Source organism: Maylandia zebra, linkage group LG19, assembly GCF_041146795.1.
Source record: "Maylandia zebra isolate NMK-2024a linkage group LG19, Mzebra_GT3a, whole genome shotgun sequence".
Taxonomy (NCBI): Eukaryota; Metazoa; Chordata; class Actinopteri; order Cichliformes; family Cichlidae; genus Maylandia; species Maylandia zebra.
In genome coordinates this window covers 7,636,034-7,655,402 of record NC_135185.1, presented here as the reverse complement: position 1 = coordinate 7,655,402, position 19,369 = coordinate 7,636,034, and the positions used below count along the sequence as shown (strand labels likewise).

Sequence of the window (19,369 nt, the reverse complement as noted above, 5' to 3'; positions counted from 1 at the left end):
TGGAAGCAGCGGTTATTTTCGGTACGAGGGCAAAACCAAATACGGTCTAAGAAAGCAGAATGAGAAGCATGCAACCAAAGCCGTGGGCTGCACTTGTTTCTGGACAGGGAGGGGTACGGGCCTGAGGAGCGGTCCTGGATTCAGAGTTCGTTTATTGAGGACCCTGAGCTTATTGCTGACTTTTACAGGAGGCACCCTGATAAGCCCAGAGAGGGGGGGGGTACTATTAGGAGTTGGTGGGGTTTCTCTGGTGTGGTGTCACGGGGTCTGCTTCTGTTTTCAGCACATCTCCCCACCTACCCGAGTGGTAACGTGTCTGTTAATTCTCCGCGGTGTGCATTACGGCCAACCTATGTCTTGGATTTTGTTTGTTTACCTGTTGTCCTGTATCCTCAGCCGGATCCATCACCCGCTTACCTGTCAGCTGTTTGTGAAGCCGCATTTCCGGGATCACTACAGAGATCAATCTCAGCGTTTCTCCCACATCCCGAGAATCCTTGCCCGAGCAGCCAGTGTGACAAGTGAGCTCTCCAACTCTCCCCATGTTTATTGCCGTTTCTTACCGGTTGTTTGGCATCTCCCCCTAAAGTTTCGTTTTTCTTTTTCTCATAGATCCACCCTGCGTGCGCGGGTAACCCCTTTCCCTCCGAATGCGTGTCAGCCCCCTCCCCTGGTTTCCTTCTGTTTATTTATCAGCATACATATCTCATCCCGCGTAAATAAGTTTGACACTGTAAATAAAGAGCACTCCCTGCATTTTCTGCACTTCTGTGTGTTCTGCCATAGAGTCCGTTCACTCCGCATAACAGTTTCACACAGGCCTGTTGACTTCCCCAATGCGAATTATGAATTAATTAATTAATTGATAATTAAACTGGCCACCCTCAGTTATTGTTTCATCCCTTAGAGCTTGTTAAGATGACAGGGTGAAGCTAATTAGAATTGTGCTTCTTTGAAACTGGAAGTTCAATAAGAGGATGATTAATCGTGCTGTGGAAATAATCATTTAATGTTGTACGTTTGGCCACTGGGGCTGCAATGTGAGGGCTGATATTTACTGAAAATACCAAAGCACAGAACTTGCTAAATGCAAGTTTGGGAGTGTCTTACCATCTGCCTTAGATGTCATTCGGATTAAGGTGGTAGTGACAAACTCAAGGATGAAAACAAAAAGCTTCTTAGGGAATAGGATTTAGAAATTGATTAATGGAAAGGGAAGAGATTTCCTTTGAAAAAAAAAAAAAAAAAAACCTACGCAGTTTGAGTTTTTGCACCATCGAACCTCACCAGGTAATAAACTGCAGAAATGAGAGCTATTCAACAAGTCGCATTATATTTCAGACAATCCTGAGCTGAGGCCCGCAGCATGAAAACTCCAATTCCACATCATCTTTTGTCCTGCGAGCTTTTTTGCTTTTGCTTGTATAACCCTGCCAAAACTCATTGTTATGGGAAAAAAAGCAGCCCTGAGCGCAAACGTGCTAGACGTAGAGGAAGGGGGTAGACACGAGGCTGATCAGATGGGGAGGAGAAACAAACAAACAAAAACATTGCCCTCCTCTTGGGACTTTTTCCCCTCGTGTCGTGGCCTCGGTCACATTCCTCGTACCCTCCTCCCAACTCATTACAGGTGAGGGAAAGTGGTGAGGAGGAGGAGGAGGAGTGTAGGCTTCGAGTCAAATCTACTGATCTCAGTGATTTATTATTAATGGGACGCAGAGGGGCTTTCAGCTTCTCACAGACACACCAGGAGGGATTTGCCACAAGGTGCTTCTTGCACTCTATCTGCTGCATCTTACACTTGTATCGCTCTCGCTCCTCACTGATGACCTGGCCTAGATGAATATCGATGCAAAGATCGCTAAGAAAGCAAGAGAGGGGTGGGAAGAAGGGGCGAGAAGTTAAGAAAACAATGCTGTGAGGAAAGGAGGCAGAGGTGAAGATGAAGAGAAGGTTAGAAATGTGGAGATAACGCAGACAGAAGAAGAGCAGACAGTAGGTAAACAGGCAGTTTTGCAGCAGCCCACGTTCAGAATATGAGAAGGCAGAAATCCAGAGACAGAAAGAAAGTGAGGACTAAAAAGCTCGGAGAGGAGAGAGGGGGGGGGGGGGGGGATCTGGCACAGCACAGGCAGCAGCACCTGCTGAGCGCCGGGGGGAGGCCCCTCAGGACAGACAGGCCAGGTTTGGATGAGTGTTCAGTATCTCTCTCTGCTTCTCTTTTTCAGGTGTTCCTAAAGGGTGAAAGTGAATCTGCCTGTCAGTGCACACGACAAGAAGTAATCTGTGGGCAAACACTACACTGGGTCTGAACCAGTGTTAGTGTGTGTTTAGAGAAACACGGAAGCAGCTGGTTTCCAAACTGTTTAAAACCATACAAACAGGCACGTTTACTTTTTTCTTTTATTGATAAAAGAATGCAGACCATACAGCATCTTGACAGTATATAAATGGCCTGTATTTGTATAGCGCTTTACTCAGTCCCTAAGGACCCCAAAGTGCTTTACACTACATTCAGTCATTCACCCATTCACACACACATTCACACACTGGTGATGGCAGCTACATTGTAGCCACAGCTGCACTGACAGAGACGAGGCTGCCCGACACTGGCGCCACCGGGCCCTCTGACCACGAACAGAAGGCAACGGGTGAAGTGTCTTGACCAAGGACACAACGACCAAGCTGGGGCTCGAACCGGCAACCTCCCGATTACAAGACGAACTGCCAACTCTTGAGCCACGATCGCCCTATATAAGCTATAACCTTAGTCTGTTTAACTGTTTGATATTAGTTAGAATTAGAATCTCCAGAAGTCGATTTTGTTCATCTAGACGTAGCGTTTTCAGTGGGAGAAACGTTTCGTCACTCATCCAAGTGGCTTTTTCAGTCTCAGCTGACACCTGGATGAGCGTGCATCAAGACAAGTAAATCTCCAGAAGTTGATTCTGTTCATCGGACCGGAGCGTTTTTCAGCTTAACAGATGAGTCTGGACAGAGGAGGTCTGTTCCTTCCAGGACTGCCTGGGGAAACAGATGAGAAGAGCTTTAAACAAGGTAGATATACCAGACAGGAACCATCTAGTAATGCAAATAATCAATACCAATTTCACCTAAATTGCTGTACAGTTTTTACAGAACTCTGTGCAATCCTGTGATAAACTAAGCACAACCTTGCTACTTGCATAGGAATTAAGAGGGGGAGTCGCAGGCATGCTGCTAATAAAATGCTCATAAGAAACTTTCAGCAAGATCATAACTGCAGACGTTTCAGTGGTGTGCGGCTCCGAAGCATTCAGATGCTTTAACACAATGCCACTATCTTCCAACGAGTCAAGAGTCTCTACGGGCCTCTACAAAACATCTGGACAGACCCCGTTTGAACAGACAAGAACAAAGTGGAAATGTTGGGCATTGCACAGAGCCATGTATGGTGTTGTCACTTTATCGAGCATTGTGGTGGAGGGGTGAAGATTTGGGTTTGCAATCGCGGGACCTCGACACTGAATGGACCTCCTCTGTACCAGCTGTCTCAATCACACAATCAAAGTGAAAACATCAACCAGACTGAAACACTGGGACTTAATTCTTTCACAGTAATGTGAGAGATTGATCAAGTTATACAGAAAGCAGCTACTGAATCATGGGGTGTGTTGTGAAAACTCGTACAGAGCGGCACTTATTTGTTTTTAAAAAAACGAAAACATTTAAAATAAATTACATTTATGACTAAAAATTATAACATGACATCTTCCAACAAAACAAACATAAATTTCATTTAACGTAAAATTACAATTTGTACTATTACAACTGCCATTAAAATTACAAGTTTTTTACATTCATGCAAATATGTGAACGAATTGAGTATTAACATAAAACATTAATGTGAATATGAATTAATATTAAATTAGATTCAATTAAATTAGGCAACTCACCTGGTAGTGGAAGGGCTTTAATTTCGTCTGATCCCTTTGGTGACTTTCCATTTGAATTAATGTCATTAGAAGGCGCATTTCAAGTGACGCTAGAAAATGCTCTTGATTGGATGCAGTATACAAATGGTTAGTGTTTGCCTGATTATTTTTCTAGACAGTTTAACATTTTTGTTCATACAATTATTTTTCTTCCTCAAAAACGTGATTGGTTGGAGGGTTTTGATAGAAAAGAAAAAAATGAATTGCTCCATCGCTCATTTTCAAACTTAAAGCAGAAAGCAGCCTTTGGCCTGCCGCCTACATTGTTAGAAAATGAGGGAGAAATTATTAAATCATGTGGGTAAAGATTTTGCCCACTGAGGTCCAAAGACACATATCTGACCCCGGATATTTCTGCTATATTAATATAGCTGAATATTCATAAAGGGCCTTATTACCCAGCTCAATAATTTCAGAAGTTTGCATGACCCAAGTTCTGCTTTTGCACTGCAGACTCTTCCACAATCTGTGCTTCTGTCAATCATCCATCACCCGTCCTGTCAATGCGACGCGAGACGCTCATCCAGATGGACATTTGTGTACAAACACAAACATGTGTCAGAGGGAGAGCCGAGTGCACGCTCTGCACGGTGCATATCCCTGTTGGGGTCAATGTCACATTCTTTTCCAACCAATTACAGTGATCGAATCTGAAGACAGAAATGCTCTGGGCTCCACAGTGAAGCCAATGAGGACAAATGTCACAGGATAATAATGGAGAATGATTTGTCTTAAGTTAACAGGCTGCAGCTTAAATTGACATTTGGATTTGATGATATTGACCCAACTCCGTGCGCGTGCAGTCATCCGCGCGCCCGTCTGAAGCTTTAAAGATGCAGCGGACAAAAAGCGCAGCCACTCGTTGCATTGTGAGGTTTGAAGGACAATCACTCAGCTCAGAAGGCACGTAGCGCTAGTGAGCAGCCAGCTGCCTCATATATGAACAAAGAGTGCTTCTGAGTGCGTGTTTAAGGGTGAAAGACCGAGCGCGTGCTTTGAGAGACTTTCTGTGCCAGCGTCCGAACCTGCAGATGTGTTTGAGAGGCTCAATAGTGAGATGATGATCACAAAAACAGAATCATTTGTGATGTGCTGCAATCCACTTCCAGCTGCAAACATATGCAAGAGTGGCCATTAGGTTCCTATCAAAGTCTGGAGCCAACGCAGAGAACCCTGAGAGTGTGTGTGCGTGTGCATGTGTGTGTGGTTGCGTCCATAGTTAAGAGGATAGTCTTGCTTTTATTTCTTTCTGTGGCTCGCTAAACGCTGGGCACCAAAACACAGAGAAATAACAGAAATATGACGAGTTATCAAATAATACATCAACACACTTAACTCCCATTATGTGCAAGTAGGTGCTGCTGACTACAACACACATGGATCATACATTTGAGGTCCACTTCATCTTAGAGGAGTTCTTGAGATGAAAGAAGAAAGGTGTTTTTTGTTTTGTTTGCACATGGCGTCAAACAAAACATGAATAAAATATTAATAAACCTGATTACTGAACACTGAAAACACAGAACTTTAGGTACAAGAAAGGCAAGAGTGTTATTTTAGCACTGACAATGGAGGGGGAGAAAAAAATAAGAAAAAAGCAGAAGGGAGGAAAGAACAGACAAACTGGTGTGCGACTGGGACAGGCTCAGCACAGAGCCAGTGGTGAAATGCAAAGATTAGACTGCTGCGGCTTCAGCAGAAGAGAGGAAAGGCGCGACGGGGAGGGCAGAGGGAGCAGGAGAGAGTTAGTTGACTGTGGGAGCTGGTGCGACACGCAAGGTTGAGATACTGACCGAAGAGACCTGGGATTGACGACACAAATCACCTCTCTGCTTTAATCAGGTAAATGGTTTAGAACAAGGTCAGCAGGTGCAAATAACACTGCTGCCCACTTTCTGCTGCTGCATGCTGATTGTGGTAGTGCTGAAAGTCGAGATCTCGCAGTTGTTCTGAATTACTTCTGGTTGATTTTGATTTCTAGTGTTAAGATATTCGTCCAGGAAAGCAAACAAAACCTAAGGAAGCTGTCAGCTGGTGACTTGACAGAGGTACATCTGTAAAGACATACGTTTCTGATGTAGAGGAAGAAAAAAGACAGAGAGGAGAAAAAAAAACAGCCCCGAGTGAAAGCTAGTCTTCACTCTGATGTGCATTTTCAGTCAAACTCGTCTGTCTCGCAGGAGAGAATTTAAGTCTCCTTGGTGGCAGTGGCATGATTCATTCAGCACCCACACATCCACCCAGACTTGGCCCAGGGTGGGCAGCCTGCTGGTACCCAGTCTTTTAATGCCTCAGTCCCAAGCAAATTACATTTCCCCTCTGTTAAGAAACAAATCGCTAATCATTTTAAATGCACAACCATGCTAACACACTGCAAAGTGAGGTGAAATGCGATTTTTAAAATGTGTTTTGCGATATTAATAATTAATCTCTCCGAGCATGACATGTCGCATGGGTGACTCCGTGTTGCTGATTCACATAAGCTCCATGTGGATCTGTCATCCTTGCTGCTGCACCGTTATGTTGGCAAACATTTTTAAAGTTGGGAATTTCTGTGGTGCTTTCAAAGATGGCTTTTCTTGTTAACACGCAGATACAGATTAGTCATTCTCAATACGTTCTAAGGCAAATCTTACTCTGAACGACACTACTGCAGGCTGTGGGCTGATGTGCATTAGGTGCTCTAATGAGTATTTTCAGTAACAGGGCATTTGTCATTCTAGCTAGCAATTTGTTAAGGTTATCTGGAGACATTTGCCCTGCTGCTTTACGAAGCGGCACTTGTTTGACGGACACTTTGTTGCAGTTTGTTGTCCTCCTGAAGAGAGAAATTGGCACCAATCAGTCATACACAGGGGCATGGCCATGCAAACTGAAATGATAGCTGTCCTTTTATAATTCTAAGACTTTACCGTTCTCAAACAACCCTTAACTAGCCGATGTACTACTGCGGTTTCCAGCAGTGCCAACATAATTGGAAATGCTTTTGCTTTTATTCCTGTAGTAACTAAATAGCCTTTGTGCCATAACCAAAGTGGATTGATAAAGATATTTGATTAAATACCACTAATGACTTATAATGAATGATTTCATGAATTGGGCCACTTGGCAGCACAGTGGTTAACGCTGTTGCCTCACAGCAGGAAGGTCCTGAGTTTGAATCCACCCTACTTGTTCTCCTTGTGCATGCATTCAGCTTTCTCCCCTTTTATGGTGAATTTAAACTTAAAAAAACAAAAACAAGGACATGTCCAGGTGACTTTACAGTAACAGCAACAGTTTAAATATGAACATGTCATTCGCTGATGTGCCGAATCATTTTTAGACAACAATGCGAGTCTGTAGGACAGAAACAGCTTGCGTCACCCTGCACAGACAAAAGCTGATAAAAGAATTTGTTACTAAAAATACCAAATATTGCCAGTCTTGTCTATTAATGTTGCTAAGTGGGCGGTTGTATCAGTGTTTTACACCTTCTAGAGCTCAAGTTTGAAAATTCTTGCATTTGTTAAGCTATTAAAGCAGCAATGAAACCCACCACAAACCTTTCATTGGGGATCTCATAGGTGGCAGAGCAAACACCATATTTTAATATGTGAAACACATGATTAGCCCCACTTAACACACCAGGTTTCCTGTCATTTACAAAATTTGTAATGTGTTTACCTCGAGCAGGACTTCCAATGGAAAGAACAGAGTGTCACTTTCCAAAGATAAGTGTGTCTTAACAAGCAATAACAAATTATATTTGGAGCCAGGTGCTGTTGACTTTACTAGATTTGACAGGTACTTAGGATATCAATTGTAAGAAAAATGTGAACAGGTTAAACACGACGATGATTGTCTGCTCGCTCAAATATTATTTGTAACACAAAAGATGAGCTCAAAGCAGCGATTATTAGCTATACCTACACTCAGTGACTTCGTGAACTTATTCATATGCAGCGAAGGGAGCAAAGCACTCTTAGCACCAGGGTTTTAGCCTCCACTGGGAACAGCCATGTGCTAAAATATATGCAAGAAACCGTGCCGAATAGAGGTGCCCACCAGATAGCCCAAGTTATTTTAATATTAGCTATCAAGCAACAGAGATGTGTCTGTAGTCTCCCCCATGGGAAGCCAAATTTTCTAGGACATCAGGCCTGAGTGCCGCACTGACCATTATGAGGTTAAGTCGAGTTTTTTTTTTAAGAAGTAAACACCGCGCCGGGTGGACGTGCAGTCAGTGTTCTAGAACATTTTCTTCTGTTACTTTCTCGTCTCCACAGGAACGAAAATAAAAAGCAGCTCCCAGAGCAGAACAAGTGCGATCTCACTGCAGGTTAAACAAGTTGAATGTTGTCTCAAACACTTGACAGTTTCATTGCCGTGCCTTGACCTTGTTCTTTATGCCAGATTGTAGTTACTTCAAAACACCATCTCTCTCTTGTTTAGCCCACACTGCTGCGAGCTGTAGAACTCAGTGCTAACGCTGAAATATCTGCATCTGGCTGAACAGGATATTAAAGTGGTTTTATGTCATTTTGCTTATTATCTATTCAAGTACCATCAGTTCCCCAAGACACAGATGTAACCTCTGTGGGTCTTACTTCTGTACACACCTTTGCTAAACGTTTCCTTTGTATATAAGATAAAGTATAAAGAAAAAAACTTTTTGCTTTCCTTTTGCAGGAGTGAGAAATGTAGGTTATATGATGTGTAGTGTCAGACTTCCAAATAAGAAGAAGCCAAAACTGCACTAATATTTCCATGACGAATGTGCTCCCGTGTGCAAATGTTAAAATGTTGCAAATTTTTTTTGTGGCAGTTCTTTAGCCTCTTCTACTCAACCAGTTTGGTAGCCAAGAAATTTGTCATTCAGGTCACTATTACTTCAAAGACCGCTTGCTTTAGCAGCAGCCAAGTTTAAAATTAAAAACATGACAGCTAGGGAGAAAGTGAGAATACATTTTCATTGCATTTCCAAAAAAAAAAAAAAAAAAAAGTTTTTATGAAATTTCACATTCTCCAGGGCTTTTCCAGGCCTAGAAGAAAACACTCAATTTGCACAGCTAGAGACAACATTCATATTTGTTAAACATTCATGAAAGGAAAAAAAAGCTTAAAATTATTCAGAAATGTTGGAGAAGACCCTGACTCTGCTCGATCTGAAACGTTTGGGAGGGGTTGCCTGCTTTAAAGAGCCTAGGAAGCCTAAAGGTGAGAAAGAGCTGGAAGACTGGACACGAGTATGTGGATGCATCTGTTTGCTGTTAACGCTGATGTTTAATGCATCTCTTCTGTTCTGCTCTGTGGCTGGAGAACGCTCGTGGGGGTATCTGTGCTGGCACTGCAGATAACAGAATGGCACTACCTTCATCTGTCCCCACAGGGAACATGGCAGCGAGAGGAGCAAGAAAGAGAGATTAAGACACCGAGAAAGACTGAGTGAAGGAGAGCAAACAATTTTCACGTTAATTAGCATCCCTCTCCTCCCCCGCAACGCAAACAATGCAGAACCCACAGAACGGGAAGCAAACAGGGACACGGCTGCTGCAAGCTTGCTAACTTTAAGTCTCCTCATCTTGTGCTGAATCAGTGGCAGGCGGCAAAACACATCAAAAAGGACAGCGCTGTGGGATTAAGAGCAAGTCAGAGGGAGTGGTGGGAGGCTAGGAGTAAAAAAAAAACAAAAAACAAAACACAAGCCAGGGGAAGGTGGGGAGGGCTGTGGAGACAGGCGAGGAAAAACTAGGCAAGGGACAGAGGGGAAAAATGGAGGAGGCAAACAGAAGGGGAAGATGGGAGAGCCAGACATGAAAGGAGAAAGACAGAGGAGAACATGGTGGGAAGGTGGGAAATGGGGAGGATAAGAAAGAGGCAGGGGACAAGAAAAGCGGGGATAGGGAAAAAAAAGAAAAGAGAGCAGCTAGAAGGAAGGCGGGGGAATCTAAAAAATGATGAATGAAGGAGAGACAGAAAGGGGAAGAGTAGAGAAATAGGGAGCACAACGGGAAGATGGTTCTGTTTATGAATCGCTGTGACTCTGCTTCCTACACACAGCTGCTCTGCTGACATGCAAACACCCAAATGCTGACGCATGTCAATAAACGTACCAGCATCACAATCCAGTAACCGCGGGGTTTCTAAGTGAAAGCAGAGGAAGTGAGGTGCACAATGCCGTCCTACTGCCTTTAATGGCGAACGCATCCAAAATAAACCTCAGGAGAGAAAGGCGGTTTATTCAGCTGATGCTGAAACACGTTGTCGAACAGCCGAACGGCCGGTCAGAAAAATAAAAAAAGGATCCATCAAAGCAGCTTGATCAAATCTATCGTCCTTTACATGGCTGCCGGATCGATAAAAACAGCACGACTCGGAACAGCTGGCAATTTCTTCAACACAATGTGGCGAGCACACAAACATGAAAAGAGTCCTACAATTCTCCTCTGGGTTGGAGGCGCGCAAACACAAACCCGCACGCTGGATACTCGAGAGAAATACCATACATGCAGTCGAGCATGCAAGGACACAGTTGTGTATCCAATTTTTGTTCCATCTCATTTTTGAATCGATAACACATTACAGCAGTTTCTGAAGACGTCGAGCACAGACTCGGGGATTCGTCCAAGCCGAACATATGCACATTTTTAGACCTGCCAGGGAAAAAAACCAAAACAAACTGCATCTCCATCATTACAAAGTAGCGCATCACTGTGCCAACAATACTCCAGAAATTCATTTTAAATTCCAGTCAAGACACAGAGGTGAGTCACTCAAACATAACAGATACATCACAGGAAGATGTGTGCAAACTCATGTGCAAGACGGCAAAAAACAGTTCCGTCTCCGTGCCATCGCACATTTTAACATCTGAGTCAACACGGCATCATAAACTGCAGAAGTAAGCCGATACAGGGGCTACTGTATGTGCCTGACTTCAAAGCAAAGCAAACATTATGAATGTGGAATTAACTCTGATTCTAACGATGCTTCTTTTGAATTTTAGGCTCATGTATCTTTTAAGTGAGTAGCTGCCATACAAACATGAGCATGTAGCTGCAGTTTAAGATACCATCAACAGAATATCTTCAATTCTTCAAATGACTGAAGTCATCTCCACTTCTTGTAAGAGTGTCTTAAGGCATATACTAAGGGTGATCTCACACCAGCCACGGCTGCCTTGCACCGTGCTTTCATATAACTGCTCCCCACTCCCTACGATGCCCTTACCAGTCCAGGCCAGAGCGCCACAGTTTGTCTCAACGTCTCTACTCCACTCTCGAGCTCACAGCTTCTTTCTCACAGACACATACTTTTAAAATAACCTTGCATTGCATAATGAGGTTCATCACGTTACATATTTTGTGGGTTATTTGGGGAAGTGGTGCTACGCTGTTTCTTTAACATTTGTTAATTGCTTAACACAGTGATTAACAGGAGGGTCAAACGAACACACACACACACAAATAGCACATTTTACTATCACGTTTGCCACAAAATAATGTTTTTACACTGTACGTCAGGCTGTGTAAGGCACAGCAGAATCAAAAATGGCTGGTATAAAAAGGGGAAAGCAGCTTTGGTAATCCATCACCATCGTTCACGTTGAACACAGGCACATGTATGTACACATTAAGGGTGAGTGCAGCAACATTAACGCCCGGCATCTCTGGTGGAGGAGCGGGCGAGTTGACAGGGGACGGCCGCTTACCTGAAGAACGTGACGAAGAACTGCACCAGATCCATGAAGTTACTATGCTGGGAGAAGGCAATCTGTTAAAACAGGAAACAGAGGGCACAGGAGTGAGTCAGAAATCTGCTTTAATAGAGGAGATTTTGAAGCAGGTCAGCGTTATACATTCAAAAAAATAAATAAATCAAGCTTTTGACCAGCGCTGACCTTGCAGATCTGAGGAGAGCAGGAGGGATGCTCCTGCTCTCACTATGCATGTTTGCATTGCATACTGTGAACCATCTATATGATCAACACTTTACAGTGTGTCTAAAACATTTATTATTATTATTCTTATCAGTGACATTTCTCCTTCGCTGAGGCTACCCATACACGGCTATCCCCAACTGCTGGGAGGTTGCCAGTCGGTTGGCTTATCTGTGCTCCCGACTACACGCCTGTCAGAGACAACGACCCAGCCGCCGGACCTCTCAGCTGCCCACAGCCTGCACAAAAAAAAAGCATTCCTGCACATGTGGGCAGAAATATTCACTATGTAATCATCACAAGAGCAATTGTGCTAACATAATCCTGTCTTAATCAAGGTTGCCAGGGGTAACATTGGCAGTGAGGTACCAACTCCCCAATGCCCCCTCCTCTTCTTACGCCTACAACTCCACCCCCCCACCCCCAAGCAAAATGCCTTACATCCACCTGTTCCTACAACAACACAACACTGCCTCTATCTGGCAAACCAGAGGTAATGTAGCTGCTGCCATGTTTCTGTTATGTGGGAACTTGAACCAAAACTCCTCACTGCTTATAATTTGTATGAAAAGCTGGTGCAGCATAGCATTCCTCGGAGGGTAAATATATATATATATATATATATATATATATATATATATATATATATATATATATATATATATATATATATATATATATATATATATATATATATATATATATATATATATAAACAAAAACAAAAAAACAAACAAAAAAAAAACCCAACACAAACCACCTGTCATACTCAGATTAGTCCATGAATATGCAATAGGTGGGGGGAAAAAAAAACAGACCGGTCAGATTGCAAAAATATCTACAGTGTCTTTACACCAGACCTCAACCAGGCCAAAGGCACCGGGCTTTACAGTGAGGTGACAGGGGGTGTGGGGTGCTGTAGGATCGGCCTGGGGTCTAATTTACTTGTGGAGTCAGCGCCATCTGGATTGCTAATGTGTTGCCGTTGATTACTGTTGAGCACAGATTCCTCAGTGTAATCATTTTGCTCCAGACTGTTGAACACTGAAGATAAGTTCAGGGTACCAGTATAGTCAGGGAAAAGTTTTAAAACGATGACATCAGCACAGATCGGGACAGGCGACCAACACTGGAGCAGTTTAGGAATTAACCACAGAGTACTATAATGGACAATATGTGCCACTAATGCTTTAAAAATCAGTGATTTGATGTTTATCCAGGTACAAATAGGCCACTGACTGTGAGCCATCAACAAGTAATGTACGCTTTCTACAACAAATGTCTTCTTTTTCCTGTGCATCACCAGTCCCCCTTCATTTCAAACCATTATCAGTCAATAGACCGGACCCCTACCAGCATCTTTTCCCAAACCATAACCACTCCAAGCCCCGTCTGGATTTCACAAAACCTACCCAGGAAAGTTATACAAGCTGACTCAGAATGACCTGAAATGCACTCCCCCAAAGTACGGTAGGTTGACTCGGGACTGACAAAAAAAAAAAAAAAAAAAAAACCTCTCTCAAAGTGGGTCTTGTCACATATCTATTAACTTGGGACCCTGCGGAAACACCCTGTACTCCTGCACTTAGCATCCTGCAACCTTCCTGACGAGGTTATGAGCTAAAGTTTCCCTCGTTATCACCCATTTCCTTCATATCTCTAGAACCGTACATGCGATTGGCACGTGGGTGGTAATGTTTGATTTGGGGTACAACTATTCAACCTACAAAAAGTTCTATACAGGCTGATTACTTCCAGCTATTCATACTTAGTGTAATTCTGTCTAGTTACTTTTAGGGATTAAATAACTATGGATGCTTTAAGATGTGGAATCAGAACGATGCCACCTTGAAACGAAACCGGAAAAAAAAAAAATTGTAACTGAAATAAATGTACTGAAAAATCTTGTATTGAAACCGAAAAGAAATTGATAGTGAAAAACAATTAATTGAAACTAATTTTTTTGTTTTATACGCTTACAATTTTTTTTTTTCAGTTTCAATCCATTTTTCAGTTTCACTCTGCTGGCACTGTTTTGGCGTCCGGGGGCGCGGGGGCGGGGATTCCGACCCGCATGTATTTGCATATATTATAATGCTGACCAATGACTGGAGAAAACACTGACGACGCGGCTGCGGTCACGGACAAACATGCACGTGTCTGTTCGGGAATGGCAGATGCAGAGAGGTCCAGCGTTTACATTACCGAGTATTTCAAAGTGACAGCCTGAGGTGTTCTTCAGTAAATTGGACTACCGGACAGGAGGACCTGAGGCCCCACCGCATTATTTTTGGTAAGTTAAATGTGTTTGTAAACTAATCCGTAATTTAGGTCCTTAGCTAGCTACCTAGCTAGTGCTCACCTTAGCTAGCTAAGATGAGCACTCGGCTGTCGGGGAAACGTGTTTTGTATAGTTCGTTTAGCTAACCCGTGCAGGTGAATGAATTTACCCTGACTAAAGAAATCAAGAGAAACGCACCGGGCTGCTCAGTGACTAACCACGGTTACTGTACTTTTATTATACTGTAAGAGCAACAGGCTGGACTCTGCTTCTGCTCCTGTGCAGAGCTGATTATTAAATATGTGGAAACAGCAGCATGTTTTCTGTCGCTTTCCACATGTGGAAGGACATTAACGCCAACTTTTAAAAACCTGGCACTTCAGTAACCCCACATTAGTCAATAGCTACGGATTAAAGAGCAAAGCCCGATACTTATGTACTGAAACCAAACTACTTCCGCTTGTCAGTTTAAGTTAAAATGTTACATTTTTTCCTCTGATTATTTTTGCTTTTTTTTTTTTTACTGAGTTTGTTACAAATATTCAGGTTAAAAAACTGTCTGAATAATTTTTAATGAGTTATATTCACAAAGTCACATGTGCAGTACTCTGTACAGCTTGCATCCTTTAGGACAAATAATTTGAAGCATTAATATTTCTTGTTCACTGCTGATAACACCTCCGTATGTTGTGACCAGGATGCAGCAGCAGACTGAACCAGAACTGAAACCTGCTCCATCATCTCATCTTTGCAGATGTCCATTTATAAAGCATCAACAACTCAAAGGTAAACATAATATTAGAAAATGTGTTAGTATATAAGGCCTTTAAAACAAATAAAAATAAACAGCTGTCGGCAGAACTGTAGACTGAACAACTTCAGATCCCGAGTGTGTGAGGACAGAAGGATCAGCTCTATTTCAGATTTGAGAGATAAACTTTATATTTCAGTTTGTAATGATTCTGTTCTGTTTGTGATTACAGGAGCCGTCCTCAGATTCAGACCTCAGCACCACCCAGTGACAGCAGACAGATCATCCTATATCTTCAATCTTTGTAGTAACTCCAAAATTAACTGAAGAAAACAGTACAAAGGTTAAAGTACCACACGTGCTGTCAGTGAAAGCTGCAGCTGTTTTATTGATAAAGTTAAAGACAAAAAGTCAAAAGGATTAATCACCCCAGTGTTGGGAAGGTTAATTTTAAAATGTATTCCACCAAAGATTATAGAAGTAATGTATTCTGAATACTTTATAACTACATGAATGTACTATTGCTGTGTGATTTATTACTATTACTGAAGGCTACTCGCCATACCAATACCAACTAGATGTTAAAATCTTAATATAAATGAGTAACAGTAGGTGGACATTAGGTAAGGCTGCACTTTTTGCAACGATCTCGTGTAGAAAACTATTCCGCGTGTATATAAAACAGGTCAGCGGCTCCGAACCGTAGTAAAGGGACCTCTGGCTAATACGTCGGGTTCGTGTCGGGCTCGTAGCTGAAAACTAGCTTTACTTTGTTGTCTGGGTCGACTTTGCTAGCTAGAGACAGAGAGAGGCGTTGAAAGGCTGCTCCAGCGGGACTTATTGTTTCAGAGGAAAACACGAACACAGTCGAGTCTTAACAACTTACTTACAGCTGGGCTCGTCAGGCACTCTTTTTGGCTGCAGTAGTTATTATTATATTTACATGCTTCCAGCTCCCGTTTCTGCTCCGTGACAGCTCGTACTTTTCCTTCCTCCTCACTCACAGACACATCACGGGTATGGCAGTCCATTCTCCCTGCAGCACGGACTACACTGAGGCCTGAGGCTACATTGTTTAGGGCAATGCCTTTAACACTCTGCCTGTTGCCTTCATATTAAATCATTTTTGTATAATAATTTTTAGAGGCTCTTATTGTTTTGTTTGGGTTTCCACTGGCGTGGAATTACCAAAAATAGAGAGACCATAGCCTAACATATGAAACAGGAAAATACCGCCATGTAATCCATTTATTTCAACAAACTAACTGTATTCTCAATATCACCTATTGAACGGTAACTGTAACGGATACATTTACTCATATTTTGTATTTTAAATACGTAACGCTGCTGCATGTATTACGTTACTGCCCAACACTGCCTGTTGATGAGATCTTGTGCCGCTCCTAAAACACCGGCCTCCAACTCCTAAAGAGACACGGGTGTCCCTAAATTTAGCAGATATTAGCTTCAGGCTAGCTTGCTACGACGAATAGGCTAACACCAGCATTTTACCACAAGTTCACCAGATGTAGCAAAAAAAAAAAACCTAAACTAATGTCCAGTCCAGTGGGACAGCAAGGAAAAACGACAAAAAATGATTACTTACTTGCGGTTTGTAGAAATGACTGAAAGATTAATTTGCTCTGTTTTGAGTTTTGTTCAAAAAAGAATGACTTCATATAGGGAAAAATATATATCATATGCAGGACACTTTAAACTAGTTTTTTAATTAAGCAGCAAGGCAGAACTAAATCAGGGCTGCATCAAGACACGAGGACTAAACCCCAATTCAACCAGACCCAGAACTGATCCAGAATTAAAACAGGACTACAACAGTTCAAAGTCAGGACTACTTAGGATTTAACCAAGACAGAACCAGAATCAAAACTAGATGATAGTAGCACTAAAAATCATCATAGAGCTGCACTACACTTATTTTTTAATTCTACTAAAGTACACTATTTAGATTGAGAAAAGTTTATATAATTATTTAGCCTTGTTGTTCAAACAAGCCTGCAAAACTTAATAAATATATAACTTGAAAAATAACAAACCTAAAAAGAAACGAGTACCTATGATACGGTGATACTTTTGGTAAACAACCATTTGACTAACATGTGTGTCTCACCTGCTCTTGTTCATCTCTGTTCTGTCCTCATTCTCTCTCTCCCTCTCTGTTCCTCTCTCTCCCTCTTTGTGCTGACAATCATCAAATATACAGTTGAAACCAGATATTTATGTATTCTTCAGATCAAAACACAAACACTTTTTTAATTGTAACATCAAATCAGACTAAATGTTTATTTTTTTTAGATTGATAAATATAAAAAACATTTGTTAACTTTAAGAGTAAAGAGAGAAACTGTCTGTATTTCTTAATTGTAAATGGCACCAAATTGTATTCAAAACTGAGCCACACTTATGGAGCTCCACAGTTCTTTTCCTGGTGTTTTGGTTGACATCTCTTGATTTTCCCATGTCAAAGAAACAGGCTCTGTGTTTTGCCTTATATGCATCCACAGCTGTGCCACCAGTTTACTCGCATGGACTCTACAGCCATTGAAAGACGGGAAGAGAGAAAGATGGCAGCTTGGTCAGCACCATTGACTGTTCTACAGTCAATGGTCAGCACTAGTGGCCTCTATAATGTGTGCAAATACATGCGGGCCGGAATCCCCGCCCCCCCCCAGCGCGCCCCTGGACGCCAAAACCGTGCCAGCAGATTGAAACTGGGGAAAAAAAAAAAAATTGTAAGCGAAGAATTGTTTTTCACTATCATTTTTTTTTTTTCGGTTTCAATACAAGATTTTTCAGTTCATTTATTTTCGGTTTCAATATTTTTTTCGGTTTCGTTTCAAGGTGGCATCGTTCTGATTCCAAACTAAGAGACCAAATGTTTGAATATGCTGTTTGTCTGTTCATTAAAATGTTTGCCAATCTTTGGCAGGACACATGAACGCCTCATTTTAACTAAAAGTACAAGACTATGTTTAACTTACTGCAGTGTAATATATGTGATTTTGACATTACACAATGCAGCATTGTCAAACTCTTAGGCTTAAAATTCATCCATGCATCTTCAATAAAAACCCTGCGGAGGCATTTCAGGAAATTATTCCATTTTTAAAGAAGCCAATTAGGTTATTTGCAATTAAGAGAAAAATGTTTGGAGGAAATATTTTACTTCCTCGTCCTCATGAATGTAAAGTGGGGGTAAAAGTGAAAGGCTGAGAGAAAACGCACCGGAGAGCTTATGAACCTGCGAATTGCAGGAATTCTTTAAAGTGCGAAGCATAGAATTATCAAAGAAGCCCTGTCGGTCGGGGCACTGAAACCCAGCATGCCTTATGACAACGTCCTAACAAAGCCGTCGCATTTTTTTTTCTTTTTCGTTGATTAGAGATTCATAATTCTCTGCCCCCACCCCATCAAAAACAACGCCAATTTGTCCAGCACAAGAAAAAGCAGCGACATAACTCCGTGCCATTAGTGCTTCGACTCAATTTTGAACAGTGTGAGGAGGCTGTGGCACTGGGAAGATGTGCGATAACAGTTATTGTAGCGGCTAATCTCAAGTGTCAGCAATGTGCGGTTCTCTGTCAGTGACAGGCAGGCTGAAGGTGGCAGCAGGCGGCCTGGGCGACGCTCTAGTTATGTGCCCAGCAGAGGGTGAATTCTTTAGGGGTTGTAAAGGATCTCACAGCAGGGTCTGTCAGCCTGCTGCCGGGCATTAGGATTGGAAATATTCTGCCTTAATGGATTCTGACAGCTGCTTGAAGTATATTGGAGTTTTGAAGGAAAGTGTCGTTATCATTGCGAGGGATGCCTGCTCAACAGGTTCTGCTATAAAGGAAGGGGTCTGAGAGGAAAGTCATTTTAAATGTGCTGGACTGTGTAGAACTTTGGATTCTATCGTGCTGCTGTGAACGACATCTGAAAACAAACCAGCTGATTGTGACAAGCGGTCGATCAGATCGTCAAACTTACACGAATGTTGTGTAGTAAATGAAAAATCTATCAACACAAATAATAAATGTAGAAAATTGCAGAAAAGTTTATGGTAGAAATTACAAACACAGGAGAGTAATTTACATTAATTCACCAAAAACTCCTCAAAGACAGAAATTGACAGGAGATAAGAAAGTTCCTGTTTTTTCACTGTGTTTTAACTAGAGATGGCATTTTTAATATCTTGCTGCATTTAGTATAAGTTCATACTCAAGTTTAAATAAACAACAACACTAAAGCTATTCTGTTATACCTGTGTGCAAAAAATACACTGCACCCAAACTATCTCATAGTTCAATCTAATAAACTTAAACCTAGTCTATCCTCCCTATTCTGGTATTTTAAAGAGTACTTAGCAGAAATATTAAGCAACCTAACTAATAGGGTTGCAAACTCCCGGGGGGTGGGGGGGGGGAACCACCCTCCACCTCATG

At 42.0% G+C, this 19,369-nt stretch overlaps 1 protein-coding gene and 1 long non-coding RNA gene across 4 annotated transcripts in view; one reads left to right on the top strand and one right to left on the bottom strand.

Moving 5' to 3' along the window:
* The window catches only part of atrn (attractin), a 136,418-nt gene that overhangs the window by 56,332 nt on the left and 60,717 nt on the right, over positions 1–19,369 (bottom strand). For 2 of the 3 annotated variants that reach the window (XM_004554785.3, XM_004554786.6), the window contains exon 25: positions 11,668–11,729. In XM_004554785.3, coding sequence (XP_004554842.1) covers positions 11,668–11,729 — 62 coding nt within the window. Of the gene's footprint in view, positions 1–2,469; positions 3,025–11,667; positions 11,730–19,369 lie in introns of those variants that run through there. The other variant, XM_012920061.4, reaches the window with a different exon arrangement.
* LOC105940986 (uncharacterized) lies at positions 14,043–17,516 on the top strand. The gene is made up of 3 exons (XR_001167637.5): positions 14,043–14,188; positions 14,874–14,962; positions 15,160–17,516. It is a non-coding gene; the product is annotated as an uncharacterized LOC105940986 (long non-coding RNA).